Here is a 23,413-nt window from a genome sequence, read left to right as displayed (position 1 = left end):
ATAACTCCGGGCTATCTATTGAGGCGGGAAAAGGCGGGAAAAGGTGTTTTTCCCACGTAATTAATGGCCACATTATTTCCTGCATTTCCTGCGAACCTTTAGCGGATTTTACTAATCGTGTTTCTTCCGGTTGTGGATTTGACGTGCGCCAAAGTGATTTATATTTATACCTAAAAGATATGACCGTATGGGCAAATACAACATTGTGTACAATGAAATATACGTGACTTATCGACCGGGATTGGTCCATGTCCATAGACGAATTGTGAGCTTATAGCGTATTTGTAATACACGTAGACAGACGACAGACAGTTGATAGTAAATTGACATTTAATCTACACTTATCAGGCTGCACAGCACATGTTCATTTCCAGTTGAAAGTGGGCGTACCTACCAAATGTCCACATTTAACCAACAACCATGAATCTGTACGCATTCATAACACTCTCCATCTTAAGTCTCTGCTTTTGCGAAGAATGTCGCTTAACCCGACCACCAGAAATAGAAACAGAAAAGAACTTAAGGAGAAAGCTTACCAAATGCTATGCCGAAATTTTGAAGCCCCCGGTCAATAAAGACACAAACACGGTAGTCGTGAAGATGGATTATCTACTTCAGTCCTTTCATTTCGATCCTAACGAAGAGATACTCACGTTATACAGCTGGAACTATTTCGATTGGCAAGATGATAGATTGACGTGGGAGCCTGAGGATTACAAGGATATAAAGTCGACGCAAGTTTCAAGTTTTGACATTTGGAGTCCCGGGCTGAAACTGATAAATACGGCAGATGCGGATGATTTTGACTTCTTCTACACAAAATGCAGGTTGAACAGCACAGGCCACGTAAAGTGCGTTATCCGGACAGAACACAGAGTCTTCTGTACTTCTGACTTAACCAATTGGCCTTATGACACAAAGAGTTGCACGCTCCAACTTGACCAGTGGCGACCGCAGGAAACCAAAGTGTTCTTCAGCTTGAGCCATATCAAATATGTAATGGGGGCGTATAAAAATGCTGGATGGATGATCGCTCGCGAAAAGGTCTTCAAGAATTTAACCACTGGAATACAGTCTACCGTTAAGTTTTATTTTGAAAGACTCGCAGAGGGCTTAGAAGTTATTATAGTGGTACCAGCTTTTGTGATAAGTGTGCTGACAGTGACGGCTCTCCTGTTGGACTATCGAGACATCAACCGATTCGGGATACTGTGTATGTCTTTGATCAGCCATTTCATGTTTTCTAACGCAGTAGCCGATAACACCCCTAAACATAGTGCAAATACTCCTGTTATTTTGTCGTTCATTAGTTGCTCTACTCTTGTGACTGTAATTTGCTTTGTATTGTCGTTTTGCTATAGATATTTAGGAAAGATGAAAACTCAACCCCCCACGTGGATTGTTTCTTATAATGATTTTGTATTCGATGGCTATGGAAGATATGGAGTATTTACAAAATGGGAGGTGATTGAACAAGACCCGGATGTTCAACCGAATGTAGAATGGGTTAACTTTATTAGTATTGCAAATAGCCTCTGTGTCTTTGTCGTCATTATTACTTATATATATTTGCTGTCGGCTTATATACCAAAGAAGCCAGTTTTCACATTCGTTTTCGATATAGCTTAAGGAAGTTCAAGTAACCGTCGTGATAATGTAATAAAAATGCTTAAATATAATTCTTTATTAAACTACATATTATATTAGACATTAATCATCATGTTCATTATTTACTACCTGAAGACGTTCACTGCTGGACCTTCTTGAGGTACGAATGAGATAAAGATCTCAGGTTCTTTTTATGAAGTGGTATAAAAAGTTACGTGTTTTCGTTCTCACGCCATCATACGTCCACAGAAATAATATCCAACAATCTATGGTTCAATATATAAATAAAAAATAAAATAAAATAAATAAAATAATATCAAGATAATAATAATATTTATTGAAATAGTATCAAGGATAGCAATGGCAAAAACAGCTTTCAACGCCAAAAAACATTTGCTTAAGGCTAGGATATCCTTGAGTACAAAAAAACGCCTATTTAAGATATACATCTGGAGCATCGCTTTGTATGGGTGTGAGACGTGGACAATGCTGCAGAAGGATAGGAAACGATTAGAGGCTTTTGAGATGTGGTTGTGGAGAAGAATGGAGAGGATAAGTTGGACGGAGAAAAAAACGAACGAGGAAGTGCTGCAAATCGTTGGAGAGAAAAGAAACCTACTGAGGACCATAGAAAATAGACGAGGCAAAATGATAGGTCACTTGATAAGACACGACACTTTCTTTAAAACTATATTAGAAGGCAAAATCGAAGCTAGGAGAGGAAGAGGAAAACCACGAGCAAGCTATATACAACAACTAAAAGCAAAAGCAAATGTCGTGTCTTACAGGGACCTAAAGAACCTGACCGAGGACCGCGAAAACTGGCGCATACTCCACCGACAAGAGCCATGCTCTTAAATTATAGAATAGAATAGAATAGAATAGAATGTTTTTATGATGATGAATATCTACATTTTATATCTTAAAACTGTGAACCTCTTTCAAATGATGCGGTGTCAAATGATAGGTAGACGATAATGTCAGGGGGCGTTGCTGTACTATATTTCAGGCAGGCATCTCAGTGTTAAAACAGGTACGACCGAGTCATGTTCTCACAAATAATCACACTAATATTTTTCGGCATACTTTATCCCTCGTATTCGCAAGATTGCGTAATGTTGCCTTCGAAAGAAGATGCATGGGATAAAAAACTGCACACGGATAAAATGGCAAATTATCGAGTCAGGCAACCGCCGAGAAACCAGTCTTGTATACTGGTCAAAGTGTTTTTCCGACTTAAGACATTCGGTTTTGACGAATATGAAGCGAAATTCACAGCAAAAATATGGACTCGAATGATTTGGAGAGATGAACGCCTGACTTGGTCGCCTGAAGAGTACGGAGGAGTCAGCAAGATGGTCGTGCTCCCAACTGATATTTGGACGCCATCATTAAAGCTGGTGAACAGCGTCGATCCGGACTACTATTCGATGGATATAGAAGAATGCCGCGTTAACAATAATGGCGAAGTTATGTGTGTCCCGGAAATAATTTACGAATCATTCTGCTTTGCTAAATTAGGAGATTGGCCGTTCGATGTTCAGAATTGTACTCTCCAGTTTGCAGATGGTGATAGACTTTCTTCTTCCCGATTTCGCTTTAAAGGAAGAGCTATGGCCCTTGACGATGCAGAATATGGCAATGGCTGGAACATTATGCTGATGGATCCGAAGGAAGACCCGGATTCGGACATACAGTTGTCGATTACTTTAACATTGGAAAGACAGGCGTCCGGTTTAGTAGCTGTATTGGTTGGCCCTTGTTTCATTCTCAGTATACTGACCACAACACCTATTTTAATGAACGTAAATGATTATATCCGCTTGGGATTTTCTTGTTTTAGTCTCATAAGTCATTTTACATTCTTGTTCTTTATTGACGAGTTTCTACAGCACAGTGGCGATACCCCTGGTATATTATTCTTCGTCCGTGATTCAATAATCTTGACAATAACTTCTGTGTTTTTTACGTTTGTTTTAAGCAAAATTGCAAATAGAAAAAATGTGCCATTTGAATGGGTGTCTTTAGTATCAAATAAAGTGTTTTTTAGCTTTGGTCAATACTTGATTTTACCAAGATGGAGAGTGGAGCCTGATTATAAAGATACTAAAGTGAAAAATAAAGAGATTTGGGCAAATACGGCAAATATTTTAAACAGTGTTTATTTGGTTGTAGTTATTATTGTTTATGTAATTTTGTTTAAAACTTACATGCCTAAACAACCACCAGTTCAATACTGACTGTAAAATAAGGAATAAATTTATTGCACAAGAATATTATATACTACGTCGAGGAGAGTCGGTGAAAATCTACCCCAATAATATAAATAGTTAAATTAAATAAAAAATTTTAAAATAAATTTTGACAAAATAACATAACCAGCCGAAGGGCTACACGGACATTATCATTCGTATAGTAATAGGGCAGTCTAGGCCATAACTCCAGGCTATCTATTGAGACGAGAAAAGGTCTTTCTTTTCTTGCATTTCCTTTTCCATTTCTACTAATCGTGTTTCTTCCTGGTGTGGATTTGACGTTCACTTGATTGATATAGGGTAAACCCTCCAGTGAATGAACACCCCCCAGTGAATGAACAAAATCACGTTTTTCGTCTAAAATAAGAAATATAGCAATTTCTTCCACTTGTCTTATTTTTTTTCTTATTAACAACTCTATTTCCTATGCAATGACAACCCGTAATAAATTTATTTTCGACAAGTTAGGATGTGACTGGCGTTTGAAGTTTACGTGTTTCTGGATTTGAAGTTTTGTATGAAAATATTAGATCCCAGATAAGAACAGTGTACGTTTGGACCAACATATGAAGTGCTTATTTAATTTTAACCAGTACAAAGTTTAGTTATTTGGTTAGATTAAGAGTTGAACCTTCTATTTATGTACACTTTGTCGGCGTATTATGCGATTAAGTCTTTATTTTTTATAGTTCCATTACTGGCTCATCAAATGTTCTGATACCAGTAAATGAACAGTGTGTTCATTTACTGGTGTCGCGTAGATTTCATTTTTTCCCCAAATGTATATGTAAACGCAATCGTATTGAGCTTGTTTTTTGTGATTCTGCATAGAAAACGATTCTGATTCATTTAGCCAGTATTGGAACAAACCAAATTTCTATAGTTCATTTACTAGATTTGTCATGCCTATGTATGAACAATACAAAATTTGGCTTGTTCATTTATTGGATTTCTACTAATTCTATGTATGAACAGTGTAACCACGAACATTGCAGTGACAAGTTTATTATTTTAAGCATTATTTGGTGAGCATGACCCCTTTTCATCAAAATATTGGTTCTTGTTTTAATGGTTGATTTTATATTTTCATTTCAATATGTAACGGGTTTCTATGTTATTGGTAAATAACCATCATTTTATTACATTCTAATCGATTCGAAGTCAATATGGAGGGATAAAAAGATATAAACGCTATCGCTATACCTATTAAAATAGAGCCGGAAACGGTGTTTGTGATAAAAATGATTTTATTATGCTAATTAAAAAAAGTTAAATAATGTTCATTCACTGGATTTTTCGGTGTTCATTCACTAGTTTTTATGTTCATTCATTAGGTTTTTGGGTAGTTTTTGGTAAATTCTGGTATAACTCAAAAACTATGAAAGTAATTAAAAATCGCAGAAATTACTTTCTTATTTATTAAATGAGGATTGATTAAATTGCAGTTAATTATTTTAATTTTTAATGAATGCTGAGCAATGATTTTTCAAACTTGGATAATTGCTTAAGTGTTCATTCACTGGTGGTCTTACCCTATACACCTAAAATATGGCGTATGGGAGAATAATTACCCCTGTTACCTATATGTACATGGCAATAATTTATCGGTATAGGCTTATTCACAGTACTACCTACCTAAAACCATACATGGTCCCAAGACGAATTGTGGGCTTCTTTTTCATTTTTATAATATCTCGATTAGCTACCTACATAGGTAAATATAATACTCGTAGACAGACGACAGACAGTTGATTGCAAATTAACATTTAATCTGATACTTATCACGCTGGTCAACACATATTCATTTACATGTAAATGCAGTTGAAAGTGGGCGTACGAAATTTCCACATTTCACCGACAACCATGAATCTGTACGCATTCATAAGTTTCATAACACTCTCTATATTAAGTCTTTGCCTTTGCGAACAATGTCGCCTAAACACCCGACCACCAGAAATGGAAACAGAAAGAAACTTAAGGAAAAAGCTTACTGAATGTTACGCCGAAACATCGGAGCCCCCGGTCAATAAGGACACAAACACGGCGGTCCTGAAGATGGATTATCTACTTCAGTCCTTTCATTTTGATCCTAACGAAGAGATACTCACGTTATACAGCTGGAACTATTTCGATTGGCAAGATGATAGATTAACGTGGAAGCCTGAGGATTACAAGGATATAAAGTCGACGCAAGTTTCAAGTTTTGACATTTGGAGTCCAGGGCTGAAGCTGATAAATACGGCAGATGCGGATGATTTTGACTTCCTCTACACAAAATGCAGGTTGAACAGCACAGGCCACGTACAGTGCGTTATCCAGACAGAACACAGAGTATTCTGTACTTCTGACTTAACTAATTGGCCTTATGACACAAAGAGTTGCCTGCTCCAGTTTGACCCATGGCGACCGCAGGAAACCAAAGTGTTCTTCAGCTTCAGCCATTACATGCAGGCGTTACAAAATGCTGGATGGAAGATCGTTCGCGTAAAGGTCTTCAAGAATTTGACCACTGGAATACAGTCTACCGTTAAATTCCACTTTAAAAGACTCGCAGAGGGCCTAGAAGCTACTATAGTGGTGCCAGCTTTTGTGGTAAGTGTGCTGACAGTGACGGCTCTCCTGTTGGACTATAGAGATATCAACCGATTGGGGATACTGCTTATGTCTTTGATCAGCCATTTCATGTTTTCTAACGCAGTATCCGATAACACTCCTAAACATAGTGCAAATACTCCTGTCATATTGTCGTTCATTAGCTGCTCTACGCTTTTGACTGTAATTTGCTTTGTATTATCGTTTTGCTTTAGATATTTGGGAAAGAAGAAAACTCAACCCCCCACATGGATTGTTTCTTATAATGATTTTGTCTTGGATGGGTATGGAAAATATGGAGTATTTACAAAATGGCAGGTGATTGAGCGAGATCCGGATGTTAAACCGAATGTAGAATGGGTTAACTTTATTAGTATTGCTAATAGCGTCTATCTGTTCATAGCGACAGTTACTTATATTTACTTGCTTTCGGCTTATATTCCAAAGAAGCCACGCTTCACATTCTTTTTGGATACTTAAGGCAGTTTACTAGTATATAATTACTTCCATTTTCCATGTAAATTAATATAATTAATTAAAGTAACATACCTACATATTTAATTGCAGATTGTTATTTTGTGTTTCTTCACTAATTACTTATATAAAAACAACAATTAAGTTAAAAAAAAAACAAATGTATAATATACGAGAAGATGCAACAAGCTATAGTTGGTACTCATCCAAGAGTATTTTCCACCCTTGAAAAGTTTTACAAACAGAGATATGATTATAATAGTTCGAGTTTGTAATGTCTCCCACAGACTGATTGTCGTACATTTATACATAGGTAATATTTCTTTTTTTTAACTAAATTATTAGAGATTAGATAAGTTTTACGCGTAGTCCCAACCATTATTGACCTAGTGTTATAGATCACTCGATTAGAAGTCCCATCATTATTATACCATTGAGAGCATTAGAGACAGATTTATGCTCTTTGGACAATTTATCGATAACGGTACAAGAGTCATCTTCGTCAGATTAGTTTAACAAATAACACATCGTTATCTCAAAGTGGGCGTTTAACATATCAAATTCGCTGATTCCATTTCTACAACTAAATAGCAGTTAGCCACCAAACATGGCCTCGTACACTTATATTTGTATATTAGCCATTATTATTAAGTTCAGTGATTGCCAAAATTGTGCTTTAGAGTCCTTATGGCCATCGGAAGTTCCGGTGGAAATGAGGCTGAAAACTAAAATACTCAATTGTTATGATTTTTTAGAATCACCAAACAGTAACACCACAAACAGAGTAGAAGTAGATGTGGTTTACGTCATACAGATGCTGAAATTTGACGATCAAGAAGAAGTACTTACTATTTACAGTTGGAATATCATGGAATGGGACGATGCTAGATTGAAGTGGGATTTGGACGAATATAAAGGTATCAAGACTACGGTTTTAAACTTTTATGAAATCTGGACACCAGAATTAAAGGTCAAAAACAACGAGATTGAAGATTCCGAAACGTATATAACTATTTATGAATGTTTAGGGAACAATACTGGGCATGTCAGATGTGTACAGTCTATTGTACAAAATCTTTTGTGCAGTTCTGCAATGAAAGATTGGCCGTACGACAGAAAACACTGCACTTTAAAGATAGATGATGACTCCTGGTCACAGAGCGAAGCAAGCATTGTGTTCACAAAATTTAAATTCTTAGCATTTGAGGACACGTATACTGCCTGGCGAATGATACATTCGCAGGAATATCTGAATTTAACTGGAGATTATCAAGCGTCTGTAGAATTTGTTTTGGAAAGAGTGGCAGTAGGCATCGAAGCTGCCATAGTGGTGCCAGCTTTTGTGATGTCCGTGCTGACTATAATAGCGTTTTTCTTGGATGTCAACGCCAACGTGCGGTTAGGTATTTTATGTGGCAGTTTATTCAGCCATTATCTATTTTTGACTGAAGTAAACAAAAGCATACCGAAGCATAGTGTAGATGCTCCTAAAATTTTACTGTTTATTACTGGTTCTATGTCATTAACGTTGATGATCATATTATTAACATTAACCTTGAGGTATTTATGCTCACGTAAATCTTCTCCGCCTGATTTAATCATTTCAATTAATTCTTTTGTTCTTAATGGATATGGTATGGTGAAGTATTTGTTTTTCCCAAGGTGTAGCGTTACTGTTGCCAGCAAAACTGTTTTGGACTCAATAAGTCAACAAACCGAATGGTTTGATTTCTCTAACATTATCAACAACATTGTCTTCATAGTTTCTGTAATTACTTACATCGTTATGTATTCCGTTTACTTGCCTCATGAGAGTTACATACCGCCAATTAATTAAATTCCTAATCGAAAACTCACATCGTGCAATCGTCTGATTAATAATGTGTTTTAAAAATTTTGGAAGGGCAAATGGCTGTTTATTATGATTGGCATTAAATGGTACAAAAAATTACATATGCTTTATCGTGTTGTTATCATGCCATCGGCCGTCCACAGCAATAATGTCCAACAGACCAGACAATACCATCCATCTAGTGTACAGAATAATTACTTACCAACCATGAAGCACTTGCACATGGAGCGGTGTCATATAACAAACGATAATGTCAGGGGGCGTTGCCGTACTAAGCTTCGGCCAGCCAATTCAGTGTTAAAACAGGGACGATAGAGCAATGTTCTTGCAAATAATCCTTCTGTTTCTCGGCATACTTCAAGCCTCGTATTCGCAAGATTGCGTTATGTTACCTTCAAAAGAAGATGCATGGGATAAAAAACTGCACACGGACAAAATGGCAAATTATCGAGTCAGACAACCGCCGCGAAACCAGTCTTGTGTTCCCGTCAAAATGTATTTCCAATTGAAGACATTCGCCTTTGACGAATATGCAGACAGATTCACAGCTAAAATGTGGACTCGCATGTTTTGGAGAGATGAACGCTTCACTTGGTCGCCTGATGAGTACGGAGGAGTCAACAAGATGGTTGTACTCGCGACTGATATTTGGACCCCATCATTGAAACTACTTAACAGCGTCGATCCGGACTACTATAATATGAATATAGAAGAATGCCTCGTCCACAATAATGGGGAAGTTATGTGTGTCCCTGAACAAATTTACGAATCATTCTGCATTGCGAAATTGAAAGATTGGCCGTTCGATGTACAGAATTGTACCCTTCAGTTTGGAGATGGTGATAGACTTTCCACTTCCAGATTTCACTTTAAAGGAAAAGGTATTACGCTTGGCTTTGCCGAATATGGCAATGGTTGGAACATTATGCAGAAAGATTTGAAGGAGGATCCGGATTCTGAGGTACAGTTATCGTTTACTTTAACAATGGAAAGACAGGCGTCCGGTTTAGTAGCTATTTTGGTTGGCCCTTGTTTCATTCTCAGTATACTGACCACAACACCTATTTTAATGAATGTAAACGATTATATCCGCTTGGGATTGTCGTGTTTTAGTTTCATAAGTCATTTTACATTCTTGTTCTTTATTGACGAGTTTCTACCAAAGCACAGTGGCGATACCCCTGTTATATTATTCTTCGTCCGTGACTCAATCATCATTACCATAACTTCTGTATTATTTACATTTGTTTTAAGCAAAATTGTAAAAAGAAAAACTGTGCCATTTGAATGGGTATCTTTAGTATCAAATAAAGTGTTTTTTAGCTTTGGTCAATACTTGATTTTACCAAGATGGAGGATGGATGGAGGCTCCACCGAGCCTGATTCTAAAGATACTTATGTAAAGAATAAAGAGATTTGGACAAATATCGCTAATATTTTAAACAGTGTTTTTTTGGTTATAGTTATTATTGTTTATATAATTTTGTTTATATCTTACATGCCTAAACAACCACCAGCTCAATATTAAATGTAAAATGACGAATAAAATGGTTGGCGCATAAATGTTGTTTATTTACGGAGATTGTTTTAGCTAAGTTGACAAGATATGTACAATACGTGAAGTAGGTATAGTCGGCGCAAACTTAGCAAAATAAATACAGACTCTATATTTTATTACCTTCAATCAAATGTTAGTACCTATCTGTTTCTGGAACTTAACCTCTTTTAACTTAACAACGGAGCCACGTTGGTGCCGTGGAAGTTAGGAAGGGCCCTGGTGTGGGACGCAACATGTGTCTACACCTTTGCGCAATACCACATTCAGGGGACCCGCTGACCCGCATACGGGCCGGCGCTGCGGCTGACGAGGCCCAAGTTCTCAAGCGCCGCAAATACTCGACTTTGCTCAACGACTATGAGTTTGCGGCGCTCGCGGTTGAGACTTTGGGTCCCTGGTCAGCCGACATGAAAACATTTATAGGAGCACTATCGGCGCGGCTGGTTGACACCACAGGGGACCCCAGGGCTGGTGCGTAACTCTCTCAACGTATTTCCCTTGACATACAGAGAGGTAACGCCGCCAGTGTCATGGGGTCCATGCCGCAGTCCGACCTGTTGGACGGGGTGTTCTTTTTAGGGCGATTCTCAGAGATGACATTCGGTGCCTGACTTCGGTGCCAAAATTTTTTTTTAACTTATATAATATGCGAGTTTATTTCCTAAAATCTACCCTTAATATAAAAAATACTGGTAGTGGAGGCCTCCATTAGAACCTTATAGTTTTCAAGATATTTGAGATTTAAAAAACACCGAAATCATGTGCAGGCACTGAAATCAATTGGCGTCATCGAATTCAATAATGCTTACACCAAAATCACATTTAGGTTTTATATCTCAATTATATAATTATTTTAATCATATTTTTCAATCCTATTTGTTTATAAGCGATGTAACAAGGCTAATAATCTCGAAAGCTTACATAAATTTAATAGATATAGACTCAAGATTTTAAAATAACCAAATTACGGCTTGTAAATCAACATCTCTAGAAGATATCCCACACTATATGACTGGCCTCATATAATAGGGTGATGTGTGGTCCTGAAACGAGTTTCAGACATGTCGACATTGTCGACCACAAATTCGCACATTATAATCATTTATTCATTGTATTATTATATCCATGAAGGAGAAGATGTTTGTTTCACGCAATCCGACCGCACACGCATCTAAAAAAAACTTATGTTACCTGCACCCGATAAACAATACACTCTTGAGTGGTGTTCAATGCTCATTAAATATTTAATGTACTTATAAAGCAATATGATGCAATACGGAAAACAAGTATTTTTTTTAATAAAAGAGTTTAAAAGCGTGAACTCCGTCAATTTAAAACTATAATATTTGAAGTAGTCGAGTAATGCTTGAAGATCCAATTACCAATTAATTATGATCTCCAGCACCCTCAAACACTTGAGCTAAATTGTGACAAAGTTGTTGACAAAGACATAAGACATTGAGGATTGTTAAAACATTTGCTGTTTTCAATTTGTGTCTATGGCTATCCTTTAGAAATATCGATCAGTAGGTACGCTCAGTGCATTTGAAGCAATCTCGACATTAGAATGCTATTTTATTTTTAATCCCTTGTTCTGTACATCCTGTCCCTTGGGTTCACCTTGCATAGTGCTTACATACACAAGTTATTTTAAAAGAAGTGGGATCTAATTGACTACATTGATTTAACATGGCTGACATGTTTAAAGGTATCGAGGTGTAGGGCCTCCGGTGATATAGAGGACAACGAACATAATTTACTTAATTGGTTGGAAAAGAATATCAAGACAGAGAAAGAAACATTGTGTCTATACGTCTGGTTTAAATAACTACTCATAGTGAACTAGTGATTTTGTGTACCTACTATGACATAATTTACTTACAAACATAATTTTACGTTTGTATAACGTATCTTTCACTTTTTAGACATGATAAATTAGTACAACAAACTAGTTTACAAAGCAGGATTTGAATTCAGTGATCACTTTTTTGATATCGGTGGTCAAAAAATCCACCGAGACCAGGGAAATCAACACCAGCGATATCAAAATTAATCACTTTTTAGCAATTACAGAAATAGCATGAACGATACAGAGGAGATGTAATAATGGTGGATTTACGTACTTTCAATGACTTCTTAATCACTTACATAACGATAATTGCACTAAAACTTTCGGAGTAAATTGCACCACCGATCTCAAAAAACATAGGACCAAACCCAGCGAAGGACGGAGAAACGTTTAAAAAATCACTTTATTGTACTGTGACTGTACCTCTACTTTATTCAACGGTTAAGACACAACTAAAGCATACTATGTATGAGACACTGAGTTCCTGGTCTACAACTTTGAAGGAGTACTGACATGTTTTGCAAATTACACCGATATCAGTCACTAGCCCGGGACACATCGTAAATTTGGTTTTATTCAATGTGTTGAGCAAACACATTATTGTGATATAAAGAATATGATAAGCTAACTAATACCCTATGCGTGAATACCCATAATAACTCCGATCTAATGCCCCATCTTGAGTAATAATTTTTTGTTTCATAAAATCTGGGTGCGGGACACGCCCACCGAACATCATTTTTGGCATTTGAATATCTTTTTCTTGTATTATATAAATAATAAATAAATATTTTGATAGTGTCCCAGACAGAATATAAGCTGAAGATCATGCCTAAATTAATTCAGATTTATTGAACAGTAAATTCAATCATCGTGCCCCGGACACGTAAAAACGGCCCTCCTGAGAAATGCCCTTTATAGTTTTTTTTTTTTTGTAGGTAAGTATATTTTATAGTTTGTATTTTTATTTTATTTCTAGTTTTAATATTGTATCCGTTATATGTATTTTCTTCACTTAAGTAACTTGGTAAATAAATATATGCCTCTTTTATGTGTTATGATAACGGTCTTGGCCGAAGTCATATTTTTGCTTTTTTTTTCGAAGAAAAGTTTTGTTACTCTCAGATAAAAAATAATTATTGATTATCTCTAAAATGTAAACGTCTTTGAGAAAGTAACGTAATCTAAGACTAGGAATACACCGTTGAAATTACCGGAGTTTAAAAAAACACGGTGTCTGTTAACGTTGAAATCAAACACTTTGCATACCATCAAGTTTCACATTTGTCCACATTTAGGTGGACAAGGGTTAATCTGCTATTGCTATGATATAAAAGTGTATCTACATAGAAAAACGTATAGCGACCAGGAAGAAAGGTGTTTGCGGCCGGAGTTTCATTTGGTGCGGCTGTCGGGCGACGGGGGAGGTGAGTAATGCTGTTTTGCCGGCGCCTGCCATTTCGGCACTTGTGCGATTCGACAACCAAATATAAAAAAGTGTAGTAACAGGCTTATTCGCAACAACGTGTTACGCGGAACTTAAGTGGGAATGGGCCGGCCATATCTGCCGCAGGGATGACGACCGATGGGGCCAGCGAGTACTGTTCTGGAGACCTCGCCTCGACTGGGAAGCCGGTGGAACGGAAAACCATGAGCCAGGTGGTCGGACGACATTAGAAAGACGGCAGGGCCGACCTGGCATAGAACCGCCGCATACAGAACAACATGGAAATCAATGAAAGAGGCATATGTTCAGCAGTGGACGCAAATATGCTGAGAAGAAGAGGCTTATTCGCAAGAATTCTTAAAAAAATAAGGTTTAATTGTTCTGACATCACAGGTTATAAAACCGAAGTGGAAAGTTAATTTTAGCTTGTCGCCACGAGGTACTGAAAAATATCTGAACACGCACTCTAACGCCTGACATAAGAGGCATGCTCAAATATTTGTGAGCACCTTGGCCACTCCGATATATCTGATAGCGTCTATAACAAAGCTTGTTGTCGAAAAGGAAGGTAAGTGACGCGAATAAGCCGCTCCTATCATTTGTCAGCGGCCGGCGACAAAAACAACGCTAATTTTAATGCTGCGCCGTTTGTCATTTTTACGATTATTAGCTGCCTAGGAAATTGTAATTCACTGTTTACCTACTGCAGCGGCGGTGTCGTGGTCACATTTTTATCACTTGTCATAGTCGTCACGCTATGCGTGACAGATGATAAAGAGCCGACCGTCTTACGCTACGTCTTACGTAGGCGAACAACGCGCGAACGCGGCGCGGCGCGGCGCGGCGAAAGCGGCCGCCGCCGCGCCGCGCCGCGCCGCGCCGCCTGACATTCGCGTGCAAATCGCGCCGCACCGCGTTCGCAACGAGATCGCTTACGTAGGACACTTCTATGGGCATCAAAGGATTGATTTCGCCGCGCCGCGCCGCGCCGCGTTCGCGCGTTGTTCGCCTACGTAAGACGTAGCGTTAGTCCTGCAGCTTGCTGCTGCTTACTGCTGATTAGGGTTAATTAAAGATATTTCGATATGAATGTACCTTATAGTCAAGGTCTATTGACAACGACTGATTTCCGATTGCAAAGTCAAATAGTTAATATTCATATTTCAAAGCCGATAAATTATTTTTTGCTCTTTATCCGTATGTCAGGAATGGGGACGGAACACGAAAATGTCAGGAATTTTTAGAATTGATAGACTTTTTTATAAAGTACTTACCTTTTTATTCACTTAAAGTAATACAAAAAATAAATTTCATAAAAGCGGCTAAAGATCGGCTCAATCGCTAACGGTTAGACACTCCCCGTCCCTCCGTCCCAAAGTCGTCGTCAAAAATGAATGCCAGGAAAAATACCTATTCTGAAATCAGGAATATTGTCAGAAAATTCTAAATTTGTATCTGGTAACCCTACTTATTTAGCTAGCGCCGCGATTCGGGAAATTAATTAGAGATTCACTAGATATGAAATAGGAATGATAATTTTACTATATCGTATCTAATTAAGTAATTAATCTCTAATTCACTTCCCGAATCGCGACGCCGATCTCTCGAACAACTTTGAACAAGATCGGCTCGCTTTATATTTCGTCAACTTTATCTATTACGTTCCATATCATGCATCTTAAATAAGTTTAAATCTAGTGCAAACAACGCTGCAAGTAATTTCAGGTCATTGCTTGTTAATAGTCAATTACTCGTGAATTTGGGGAGCATAGACCACGTCCATGCATGAGCGGAGCGGTGGGCGGTTTGGTAATTGACTGAATAATAAGTCAGAATAATGTCTTTTCTTCTTTTCATACCAATTCTAATTTTATTCCACGGTTTTATCACATAAGCGAACCACATCAAGAACGTGAGTTGCTTGGATTTGGCTAACCTCTAAGTTATTAATAATAAAACTCTTTTTTTATATTAGTTCCTTAATTTTACGTTATTAATAAGTTCTGTCTATTTTACTACCTGTCAAACGGTAGTTTTATCAGTAAGGAGACACTCCTGACTTCGGGCAAACTCGGCTCCGTTCGGCTCGGCATTGCTCCGACCAATTATTAGGGTTGGCACCACTTGACGTCCTTTTCCGTGCACGACCACAGATAAGATAATCACTTGAATTTTGACAACCCTTAAATAGCCCGTAGTAATAGTGCCGTACATTAGAAAGGGATAGCATGATGCGTCTCTGAATCGGTGTCAAACTTCGGTTTTGCAGGAAGTGTCCTTTCTGTACGGTAGTACTATTATTTATTCTGTCGTTTTATACGCGTAGTCTCTTGCTACTTACGTAAACAAAATTTGCTGTTTATCTTAACGACACTGGCATTAAATTTTGTTTCTCCTATATTATAAAACGAGCATTGATGGGTATATACATGATAAGAATGCAGCCTTACGCAGTCGGCTCTCGTACTAACAAGGGTGAACTCGTTAACAGCGTCTATGAGCATGTAATCAGTTCAGGCGGCTTAGCGACACTGAGCCTAGACCGAGCGACCGCTGAAAAAACACTCATGTAACTCATTATTAAAAGTAATTTCTTAGAAAGATCGGTAAGTATAATTTTTTCTCGGGAAATCAGTAGGCCGCCCCGGTACAGCAGATACCTATCTACAGAACAAAACAATATAAGACCCTTCTTCCCTAAGTTAAGTTTATATCGAAAGCACCTAAATAATACAGAATCACACAGTCTTTTTCTAGGCTGCTTTTAAGGGATGACGTGTCAGTAGGTATATGTGTCGCAGTCGGATCGTATAATCCGCCGTATTACATTACGGCTAGCCGTTTTCAAAAACAGGGGCGTTTTGAAATGCGGCGGTTTAACGATTAGCCGTATTGAATGCGGCTGAATGAGAATCCGCCGGAATGTATTCGGCGCCATACGTTCTTCAACACGGCACAATGTACGATGCGGCTAAACGTGGGCCGCCTTATTGAAGAACGTATCCCAATGACAATCCGGCTAATCGTCGAACCGCCGCATTTCAAAACGCCCCTGTTTTTGAAAACGGCTAGCCGTAATGTAATACGGCGGATTATACGATCTGACTACGACATATGTACCAACCAGTGGCGGCGCGTCAAACATATCCTTTACAACTCTGCTCAAACGTCCAAAAACAGGCAAGCCGGTGGGAATCGGCTTTTATGGACGCGCCGCCACTGGTACCTACCTAATTTTTTTTATTAATTTAAACTTTATTGCACATCAAGAAAAGGACAAATGGCGGATTTAATGCCCCATGGCATTCTCTACCAGTCAACCATAGGGCCAAACAGAAAAATATCAAGGTGGATGCAGTGAGAAGCGTTTAAAAGCAATCAAGTAATGAACCTCTAGGTCCATGGGGTCCCAGCGCGCATAAGTTGTTCGCAGAAATCGCGAAGCGTCTGGTTGACGTAACTGGTGACCGAAGAGCTGGCGGCTACCTCGCACAACGTATCAGTATTGCGATACAGCGGGGAAATGCCGCCAGCATCCTTGGTACAATGCCTCAGGGGCCTATTTTAGATTTAAGCTAGTTATTAATTTCGTTTAGTTGTACCACTGTATATATGTCGGATCGTAAAATCGGGCATATCGAGATATTCCTAGGCATATCATGAAACGCCGCCATTTCATGATCTGACTAACGACTACCAGTCATATCGTTCAAACCTCAACGTTTGACGATTTGCCTGGCTACGTTTAGGCATATCTAATAAGTAGGGTGTGATATTCCTAGGCAGATCATGAAACGCCGGCATTTCATGATCTTCCTAGCGAACACCAGCCATATCGTGCAAACCTCAAGGGGTGATATTCCTAGGCAGATCATGAAACGCCGGCATTTCATGATATGCCTAGCGAACTCCAGCCATATCGTGTAAACCTGAAGGGGTGATATTCCTAAGAGGCAGATCATGAAACGCCGGCATTTCATGATATGCCTAGCGAACACCAGCCATATCGTGCAAACCTCACGGGGTAGATTTTCCTAGGCAGATCATGAAACGCCGGCATTTCATGATCTGCCTAGCGAACACCAGCCATATCGTGCAAGCCTCAAGTGGTGATATTCCTAGGCAGATCATGAAACACCGGCATTTCATGATATGCCTAGCGAACACCAGCCATATCGTGTAAACCTCACTGGGTGATTTTCCTAGGTAAATCATGAAACGCCGGCATTTCATGATCTGCCTAGCGAACACCAGCCATATCGTGCAAGCCTCAAGGGGTGTTCCGTTCTTAATGTTTAGTTTTTAAGTAATTAATCAAATTTCTGCGCGCTTCTACCGTTTATCGATGCAAAGCCAAAACGCACTTCACAACGATACAATATTGGCATTTTAGCCAATAGGATCGTCCAAAACTCTCGGGCGGCACGCTCAGGATGAGCCTCAGCAGCGCCTCTGTTGGCGAAAAAGAGAACTAGCGAGACGCCGCGGCATGCGGATCGACCGCTATCGATTTAAATCACATTATATGTATTAAGCCTCCAAAACTAAGTGTTTTAGTGATATATCGTGCGTGACAAAAGGCCTAAGACAGTTTAACGTACCGCCGGCCGGCGTGTGAAAGAGGAGAAGGTGCTGAACGTAAAAAAAAAACTAGTGGCATCGAGAGGATTCCGCCATTGCTGCAGTACCAGGTCAGTCCAGTGCGTGATATCCTTTGGTTATTTAATCGTGTTGTACCGTTTATTACCGGCGAGTATAGATATTTATGCTCGATCCTGAATGTTGTGAATTAGCATTGCATCTCATTCCAAAACCGCGTCGTTTTGCAACAAGGGGTGATATTCCTAGGCAGATCATGAAACGCCGGCATTTCATGATATGCCTAGCGAACACCAGCCATATCGTGCAAACCTCACAGGGTGATATTCCTAGGCAGATCATGAAACGCCGGCATTTCATGATATGCCTAGCGAACACCAGCCATATCGTGCAAACCTCACAGGGTGATATTCCTAGGCAGATCATGAAATGCCGGCATTTCATGATATGCCTAGCGAACACCAGCCATATCGTGCAAACCTCACAGAATGATATTCCTAGGCAAATCATGAAACGCCGGCATTTCATGATATGCCTAGCGAACACCAGCCATATCGTGCAATCCTCACGAGGTTATTTTACGATACGCCCGGTATGAAGCTAGGAATATCAACGAATGCCAATGCTCTGATCGATCTGCCGCCTCTTTTATAAGGCAGATCGTGATATGCCTGGGCAAATCTTAGTCAGATCATGAAATGGCGGCGTTTCATGATATGCCTAGGAATATCTCGATATGCCCGATTTTACGATCTGCCGCCGACATATATATTGTATGTACCTAAATAAATGATTTGAAAAAAAATCAAGTAATACAGACAACAAACATTACAAAAATTGGTAACTTCTTAATAGTTGACATTTATAAACTGTTTAGACGGCAAAGGTTTCACTCACGTGAATTTTTAGTCGCTATTGGCGACATCTTTCGGGTCCGTCGGGGGTCCTTCCTCAGGCTCGAGTGTTAAGTAGTTTAAAATATGTCTCACAAAAGTTTATTTTCGGTTGACATTTATCTTATGACGTAGATGAAATCTCAGCCGTCTCTCCTACTACGGTGATAATCTTTTTAATGTAAACACTAGCGGCCCCGAATCGGGCCATGTACGCCATAGTTCAGAAAATTGTGAACCAACAAACAATCCTAGGCAAACGTTGTTAGCGGTCAGGGTCTGGAGATTGAGGATTTGGGACCCTTCTTGGAAAAATAACGAGATTCACAAACCTAAAGGTATGTAAATAAATAGGAAGATTCCTTATCGCTTATAGTGCGACATAAAATTTAGTAAAATGGAACTAAGAAAAGGAGAAAACTGCTATAAACGAATTAAGATTTTAACTCGCTTCATTCGGACGAGAATTAACCTAACTCGTATTGTGGATTAAGCTACGTTAGGGGTAACTTTTACGGCATTTACTCTGTATGCACTAAACTGTGGTTGGACTGAAATTTTGTTTCAAAAAACCGGGCAAGTGCGAGTCGGACTCGCGCACGAAGGGTCCCGTACCATAATGCAAAAAAAAAACGGAAAAAAATTAAAAAAAAAAAACGGTCACCCATCCAAGTACTGACCACGCCCGACGTTGCTTAACTTTGGTCAAAAATCACGTTTGTTGTATGGGAGCCCCATTTAAATCTTTATTTTATTCTGTTTTTAGTATTTGTTGTTATAGCGGCACCAGAAATACATCATCTGTGAAAATTTCAACTGTCTAGCTATCACAGTTCGTGAGATACAGCCTGGTGACAGACAGAGGGACAGACGGACGGACGAACAGACGGACAGCGAAGTTTTAGTAATAGAGTCCCGTTTTACCCTTTGGGTACGGAACCCTAAAAAACATAGTGAAAAATAAAGTGTCACGAAATGGCCCCATCTCAGCATGTTGCTGGCGACTTCCAGCGCTGATCTTCCGATGAGACTATCAAGTGAGAAATAATAATATTGTTTTTAGGGTTCCGTACCCAAAGGGTAAAACGGGACCCTATTACTAAGACTTCGCTGTCCGTCCGTCCGTCTGTGACCAGGCTGTATCTCACGAAACGTGATAGCTAGACAGTTGAAATTTTCACAGATGATGTATTTTTGTTGCCGCTATAACAACAAATACTAAAAACAGAATAAAATAAAGATTTAAATGGGGCTCCCATACAACAAACGTGATTTTTGACCAAAGTTAAGAAACGTCGGGAGTGGTCAGTACTTGGATGGGTGACCGTTTTTCTTTGTTTTTTTTTTTTGCATTATGGTACGGAACCCTTTGTGCGCGAGTCCGACTCGCACTTGCCCGGTTTTTTGAAACAAAATTTCAGTCCAACCACAGTTTAGTGCATACAGAGTAAATGCCGTAAAAGTTACCCCTAACGTAGCTTAATCCACAATGCGAGTTAGGTTAATTCTCGTCCGAATGAAGCGAGTTAAAATCTTAATTCGTTTATAGCAGTTTTCTCCACTGCGAACTGTTCCTGCCTTCATTTGAGCTTGGGTTGTGGTCCAAGGGTTAAGAGACGAGCGGTCATTTGAAGTCGGCAATCTGCATTTGGAAAATCACCTTTCGTAAGATTAGGTACATATAAAAATATTTTGTGTAAGGCCCGGGTCGTTTTCACCCGCCCATTTTTTTATTCGGTAGACTAAAATGACATTTCCTAGTATGATTTTTTTATTTGCTCGGGATAATATAATGCTCGGGAGTGGTCGTTTTCAGCCGCCGCGTGCGGCGTCCCCCCGAAAACGACCACTCCCGAGCATTCCCGAACATACCATTCAGACGCCGCGGGCGGCGGGCCGCTGTCGGCCGCGGGCGGCGGGTGAAAACGACCCCGGCCTAATATTTTTAAATGTGTTGTTACCTGTAAATTATTTATTTTTGTCTTCCTTTATGTAATACATATCGCGCATTGGATTACTATGTAAAGTGGTACTGTATACTTGATTATTAAATAAATAAAAAAATCATACTAGGAAATGTCATTTTAGTCTACCGAATAAAAAAATAGACTATATATAGGCACATAGTACTTGAGTATGGAAGGTGCAAGCACAACTGCTCGCCCTTTAATTGTTGAGCCATTTAGGGTTCAAGCTAATTTGGTTATCAATCCTAACGGTGTGAAATGTCCAATGTAAAGTAAATCCGAAATAGCTCGACAGTTAAAGTCCGTGACTGTAGATATGTACCTACAGGCGCCTAGCTTTTCAAAGATTGCATATACTCTCAGAATTTGGGACGGGTACCGCCGCGCCGTGGCCGGGTACCCAGTGGGGCCAGTGGTTAGGGCGTAAGCTGAAGCTGACGTCCTGTCGGACGCCCCAGGTATCGCTAAAGCGACATGGTGGAGGCGGATCTGCGCGAACTCCGAGTCAACAATAGCGTGAACTAGAGGACCTAGATGTAGCATAGACCTGTGTCGGCTTCGGAGTCCAAGTCTCATTTTCGGTCAATGAGCCAACGCATTAAATAATCTAGCACTACACCTTATAAAACAAAGGCCCCCGCTGCGTCTGTCTCTGTTCGCGATAAACTCAAAAACTTCTTAACGGATTTTCATACGGATCATAACGGAGTGATTCTTGAGGAAGGTTTAGGTGTATAATTCGTTAAGCTTTTATGCTTCGAGCAACACCGAAGGGAGGCGGCATTCGCACTATTTCCCCTCTGCCGAGGTACAAGATTAGCGCGTCAATCTAATCTAGCGCGGGTAATAAAACTAGTTGCACTTGGAGTTTTCACTAGACCGAGTCCAGACGCGCGCGTGAACACTGCTGCACAAAAATGCCCGTTTGCTCGGTTTTTTGTTATAAAAAGAGGTCGGGGACATCAAATTTACAAAAAAAAAGTGTACATTTCACATGTAATATTTTTTTTACATATCATACGTTAAATTACATTTAAATACAATGATTATATTTTAGTCTAAAGTAATTGTTGGATTTATCGATTTTGCTCGCTCAGTACAAATTGCGGATCGGTTGAGCGACAAATCCGACTTCTCATCTCTCAGAATACAAGTAATGACATACTTCAACCAAAATGTGTTAGTGTGCGTGTTGTGACACTAGTCACTCGTCCGTACACAAAAAGAGATCGAGGTTTGCAAGATTTGTCTTTGACGTGTGTCATTTTCTATGTATTTGTGTCGTCATTACAGATTGGATTTTGTATGTAAGTGTGTGAGAACTGCGACTGTGTGCACCTTTCCCCCCGCGAAAAATGGCAGAAAGATTTGTACGGTGAGATATCGCTTGGGCCCCTCCCTTCCGACGTGTCGGAAGCCGGTGTTGCTCGAAGCTTTTATGTAACCCGTGCGAAGTCGGGGCGGGTTAGTTTTATATACAGTTCACTTGTCACTTGCACCAACCAGCTAACCTAATTGAGCGTGCAGTTGAGAAAGCGGCCAGTGGCGTAAATGCGATTTGTCTGTTCTGGAGTCAGGCGGTTCAGTTCCAACTAGACATACATACATCTACATCTAACAGCAATACACTGACCAAAAGTATACCTTATCTCTTTGCATTAAGGTTTAATTAAAGTATAGACAGTAGTCAATGCTAGGTAAAAAGCTTAACTGCAGTGTTGTACAATCAACGTCGTATATAGCAACCAAATAGTTCGGTATACCATATAATTTGTATGGCGAAACTATTTGAATACTTTGGATGCTACCTACTTTATGACGCTGACTGTATAGTTTAAAATGCACTCACATCACACTTACATACAAGAGGGGCTTTAGGTAAGTTTTTATTTATATGTATACTGATGTGTTATTTGAGAGCAGGGGTCGATAATTTAGGTATTTTCAGAAGGCATTGCCTCAGTACGGATGATTATTTTCAAGGATTTCATAGAGCCAGTGCGTCCAGATCAGGGTCGGCACTACTCGTCACAGACGTAGATACCTACTGCGACCCAGCTGCAATAGGGTTGGCAACAGAGATGGGCATTAATCGATTAACTTTTTAATCGACTAATCAATCGATTAAAAAAGTTAATCGTCAAAATTAATCGGCGATTAATTTAATCGCGATTAATTTAGTCGACCTAACATACGATTGAAATTGAATTAATCTTAATATTAATCGATTAAATTTCTCGATTAACTCTCGATTGAAAGTAGACAGGACACTGGTGGTCATTTTTGTATGTAACTAAAAATCAAAACTTCTTGCGTACA

The 23,413-nt window shown here is 39.3% G+C and overlaps 5 protein-coding genes across 5 annotated transcripts; all 5 read left to right on the top strand.

The window, feature by feature from the left end:
• Nucleotides 1–311: 311 nt before the first annotated feature.
• Nucleotides 312–1,629, top strand: LOC134675501 (neuronal acetylcholine receptor subunit alpha-3-like). The gene has a single exon (XM_063533765.1). The coding sequence runs from the start codon at nucleotides 421–423 to the stop codon at nucleotides 1,627–1,629; it is 1,209 nt and encodes a 402-aa protein (XP_063389835.1). The 5' UTR covers nucleotides 312–420.
• Nucleotides 1,630–2,590: 961 nt separating this feature from the next.
• Nucleotides 2,591–3,867, top strand: LOC134675497 (acetylcholine receptor subunit alpha-like 2). The gene has a single exon (XM_063533762.1). It carries the CDS (start codon nucleotides 2,655–2,657, stop codon nucleotides 3,846–3,848), a length of 1,194 nt encoding a protein of 397 aa, XP_063389832.1. The 5' UTR covers nucleotides 2,591–2,654; the 3' UTR covers nucleotides 3,849–3,867.
• A 1,889-nt stretch (nucleotides 3,868–5,756) lies between these two features.
• LOC134675505 (neuronal acetylcholine receptor subunit beta-3-like) lies at nucleotides 5,757–6,935 on the top strand. The gene has a single exon (XM_063533769.1). The coding sequence runs from the start codon at nucleotides 5,820–5,822 to the stop codon at nucleotides 6,933–6,935; it is 1,116 nt and encodes a 371-aa protein (XP_063389839.1). The 5' UTR covers nucleotides 5,757–5,819.
• Nucleotides 6,936–7,443: 508 nt separating this feature from the next.
• Nucleotides 7,444–8,787, top strand: LOC134675511 (neuronal acetylcholine receptor subunit beta-2-like). The gene has a single exon (XM_063533776.1). The coding sequence runs from the start codon at nucleotides 7,537–7,539 to the stop codon at nucleotides 8,764–8,766; it is 1,230 nt and encodes a 409-aa protein (XP_063389846.1). The 5' UTR covers nucleotides 7,444–7,536; the 3' UTR covers nucleotides 8,767–8,787.
• Nucleotides 8,788–8,965: 178 nt separating this feature from the next.
• LOC134675396 (acetylcholine receptor subunit alpha-like 2) lies at nucleotides 8,966–10,344 on the top strand. Its single transcript, XM_063533604.1, has one exon. It carries the CDS (start codon nucleotides 9,101–9,103, stop codon nucleotides 10,307–10,309), a length of 1,209 nt encoding a protein of 402 aa, XP_063389674.1. The 5' UTR covers nucleotides 8,966–9,100; the 3' UTR covers nucleotides 10,310–10,344.
• The last annotated feature ends 13,069 nt before the right edge of the window (nucleotides 10,345–23,413 follow it).

The sequence above is a fragment of the Cydia fagiglandana genome, chromosome 22 (assembly GCF_963556715.1).
Source record: "Cydia fagiglandana chromosome 22, ilCydFagi1.1, whole genome shotgun sequence".
NCBI lineage: Eukaryota > Metazoa > Arthropoda > Insecta > Lepidoptera > Tortricidae > Cydia > Cydia fagiglandana.
This window is presented reverse-complemented; position numbering and strand designations above follow the sequence as displayed.